This window comes from Oculina patagonica, chromosome 13, assembly GCF_052425735.1.
Source record: "Oculina patagonica isolate OP01 chromosome 13, crgOcupat, whole genome shotgun sequence".
NCBI lineage: Eukaryota > Metazoa > Cnidaria > Anthozoa > Scleractinia > Oculinidae > Oculina > Oculina patagonica.
Window position 1 is genome coordinate 17,936,196 of NC_135770.1, and position 4,020 is coordinate 17,940,215.

General features: G+C 38.7%; 1 protein-coding gene across 1 annotated transcript; it reads left to right on the forward strand.

Moving 5' to 3' along the window:
- The first annotated feature begins 489 nt into the window (after positions 1–489).
- LOC144636122 (putative G-protein coupled receptor 45) lies at positions 490–1,705 on the forward strand. Its single transcript, XM_078495254.1, has one exon. The coding sequence runs from the start codon at positions 490–492 to the stop codon at positions 1,429–1,431; it is 942 nt and encodes a 313-aa protein (XP_078351380.1). The 3' UTR covers positions 1,432–1,705.
- Positions 1,706–4,020: the final 2,315 nt, after the last annotated feature.

Sequence of the window (4,020 nt, forward strand, 5' to 3'; positions counted from 1 at the left end):
GAACACGCCCACCTCACCAAACCAAAAGGGAGCTGAGTTGTAAGCCACTCACGAAAGTAAAAATGCAAAAGGGGGGGGGGGGGCTTTGTTTTTCAATTTATTGCAAAGCTTCGCGACGGCAAATAACCGTTTCTACCAAAAAAACCTACGCAAGTCTATTCTCAACCTTATGATGACACTCGAAAAATTTGTCATATTCCTAGATTCAAATCATCTATTTCTTTCCGTTATTTATTAAATCGAATAAACAAATGGCCTTGAGCAATGCTTCCGTCGTAAAGCACCCGTCTTCCTTCAAATCATTTTAGGAAGTTAATTTGTAGTAGAATGACAATTTTGACATGTATCAAGACATAAAAGGCAGCTCTGAAGGTGGAAGTATTATTCACTGTTATGAAACCACCAAGTTAATTCAGAGCATAAAGCTTCAGTCCGCTTGTGTTATCCCTGGTGGATTCTATAGACACTTTTAGTGCATAACAATAACAAATGATGGCTAACTTTACTGGAAGTGGAAAACACACTGAGACACGTGAACAAGTAAGATGCTCGGCCAGTTACACCAGTGGAATACAAGAACAAGTGATATATATTTCATCATTCAACATTTTTCTATCAATTACTGCCTTGCTTGGAAATGCTCTTATCCTTGTGGCTCTTCGAAAGGAGACTTCCCTTCATCCGCCGTCCAAACTGTTGCTTCGTTGTCTGGCAACAACTGATCTCTGCGTTGGTCTTATTGCACAGCCCGTCTATGCTATCTCGCTGATGTCGCTAGCTCATGAAAACAGGGATCTTTGTCGCCGCACACTAGCCACAGATTACATAGCAAGTTATATCCTATGTTCCGTGAGTTTGCTTATAGTGACTGCAATAAGCGTGGACAGACTTCTCGCTCTGTTGTTACGGCAGAGATACAGACAAATTGTAACTATGAAGGGAACATATGTGATTGTAGTTACCTTTTGGGTTCTTTCCTTTGTCGCTGGAACATCGTATCTTGGAAATCACCAAATAATCAGGTGGTATGGTCGTATAGTTACTTCATGTTGTATTGTAACGTCAATCGTCTCGTACTCAATGATTTTCCTAACCCTACGGCATCATCAGATTCAAGTACAAAATCATTTTCAACAACAACAACAACCGAGCCAAGCAATTCCACTGAACATAGCGCGATACAGAAAGGCAGTGTCAAGTGCACTGTGGGTACAGTTGACATTAATTGTATGTTATTTACCACATATTTTAGTTGGAGCTTTCAGCTATAGGAAGCTATCTTCATCAAATAATCTTGCTTTGTTCATGACAACAACTTTGGTGTACTTAAACTCATCATTAAACCCGTTTCTTTACTGCTGGAAAATCAGCGAAGTAAGACAAGCAGTAAAGCAGACAATCAGAGAAGCACTTTGCTGTTTATCGAGTTAGTTTATTGTCGATTTATACATCTGTTTTGCCTAACAAAGTAGAATGAGCTAAAAAAATTAAGAAAGACATTTGATGGAAATTAGTGCCTTAGATTAACACACATTAACTAAGGACTGGTAGGGTTACAGCGAAATACACCAATGATAAATGAAATACTAAAAAAATCGTTTGTTTGGACGCCATTATTTTCATGACATATATGTTACAACACGAAGAAACAACACTTTAGAAGCAAGGTAGAAAATGTTAGTGAGCAAAATATTCTGTATTTTAAGTAAGAGATAAATACCGAGAACGGAGGTATTTACGGCCCTCGGGATGTATATGGATTAATGCCGACGTTCGAGGTATTTATCTGACTTATTTTATGATATTATTCATGAGGGACCATTATATAAAGCCCGTTTCCAGCAGGACAAAAGCTGTCTAATTAGCGGTACCTCGGCTCCGACCGTAAACAACATAGTCTTTCTTTTAAAAGTTAAATAAAGGTTGTTGAATAACAAAAGAAAATGTGCCAATCATGAAATAATTAAGATTATCACCTGCTGTATTGAACGACATGTTGTCTGTTTGGGTTTGTTAACAGAACTTTCTTGACCTTTTCGATGGCACGTACAGTCGTTGTTTTGCCCAAAAGGAACATCTTATTAAATTTGTTGACTCTGTGTCCTTAGTTTACAGGTGTTTTTATGAGAATCGTTCTATTCTTTGACAAACATTTTCCATGATTATTCCATAAAAGCAAATGCCACAAATTCTATGGGTTCACCGGCTCAATAAACCCACCTGGAATGTTGGAGGAGACTCCAAACGTTTGTAGTCACTGGCCTGACGGCTCGACATCCCGTGTGGTTTTGTTTGCACCGGTAAACCTCTAAACAAATAAATCATAGAAGGATGTTCACCAAACGGATGGTTTTTAAAAAAGAGGTTGTTTTAATTGCTTATTCAGTCCATACAACAGCGATTTACGACTCCCTTCTTGGCGGGAAACAGGCATTGCCACTCACGGGTATTATTTATTATCACGGGTACTACTGCTTCTGGAAAGATTGCCACAATTTCAAATCCATAATCGATTGTAAATTTCGTTAAAAAGTTGCTTATTATCATTTTCTTTGACAAACATTTTCCATGATTATTCCATAAAAGCAAATGCCACAAATTCTATGGGTTCACCGGCTCAATAAACCCACCTGGAATGTTGGAGGAGACTCCAAACGTTTGTAGTCACTGGCCTGACGGCTCGACATCCCGTGTGGTTTTGTTTGCACCGGTAAACCTCTAAACAAATAAATCATAGAAGGATGTTCACCAAACGGATGGTTTTTAAAAAAAGAGGTTGTTTTAATTGCTTATTCAGTCCATACAACAGCGATTTACGACTCCCTTCTTGGCGGGAAACAGGCATTGCCACTCACGGGTATTATTTATTATCACGGGTACTACTGCTTCTGGAAAGATTGCCACAATTTCAAATCCATAATCGATTGTAAATTTCGTTAAAAAGTTGCTTATTATCAGAACAAATCATCAGACGACGTTCTTTATCCGACGTTCGCGCTATTTGCAACTCGCGTCTTCGCCGCTCGTATATCGCGCTCGCTGTCGCGTTCGTCCTCACGGACTTAGGAGCAAAAGAGAGGAAATAGTCAATATGGCTTAAAGAATAAAACACAGGTTCAGCTCCACACACAAACTTCCCAGTTTAGCGCGACTAAAACTTTTAAAAGTTAGGGGCTATGAAGGTCATAAGAAAGGAAAGGTAGGAGGCAGGCAGTGAAATGCAGAAAATGTTTAGTATTGGTTTTTTGTGTTTTTTTTTGAACGAACGAGAAAGCTCTCTAGTTGACAAAAAATCACATAATAGCGGCATTCAGTCACTTTCCTTACGAAACGATAAAAGGTGCAAAGAATTGTGGTTATGCGCGAATGGAAGATTTAGGATGCGCAGTGGACATCCATGTGCTTTTTTTTCTAGCACTGGTCTACCGAAGTCACTTCTTTTGTGCGCAAATTGCTGTTTTTTACGGTTCTGTTATTGTCTTTTCTTTATTACAGGACCAAATTGCTGCTTGCTTCACGCAAGTAATTTAGCGGTCGGCGAGTACATGTAGTTGGCAATTTTATGTCACGAGTGGTATGATTTTCACCCTTAAAAGGAAATGATGATGGTGTTACCGCACCATTTAATTTCCTTTTGTGTTAAAATTTGAACAGAAAAGCAGAACACAATTTTTTTGACCCTCTTTGTCTGGGAAACTTAATTTAATTTTTAACCAGCTTTCTTCGATCGAGAAGTGAAGCGTTTTTGTGAAAGAAATCATGTTGCAGTTTGCCAGTTTCGTTTTCTAGGAATAGCGAGGTCACACGTTTTCGACGGCAAGAGGTAGCTTTTCACGTTGGTGATTTCCCTCAAGGTTTCTTCTCTTTTATTTTTAGTTATCTTACGTATTGACGCTATAGATATCCGAAGTAGTCATTTTTCTAGACACAGAGAAAAAATTCAAGTTGAAAGGGTGCAGATTGAGCATTTTCTCTTCTTTTGAAAAACAAGCACTTGTATATGTCGCAAATCCAATATGG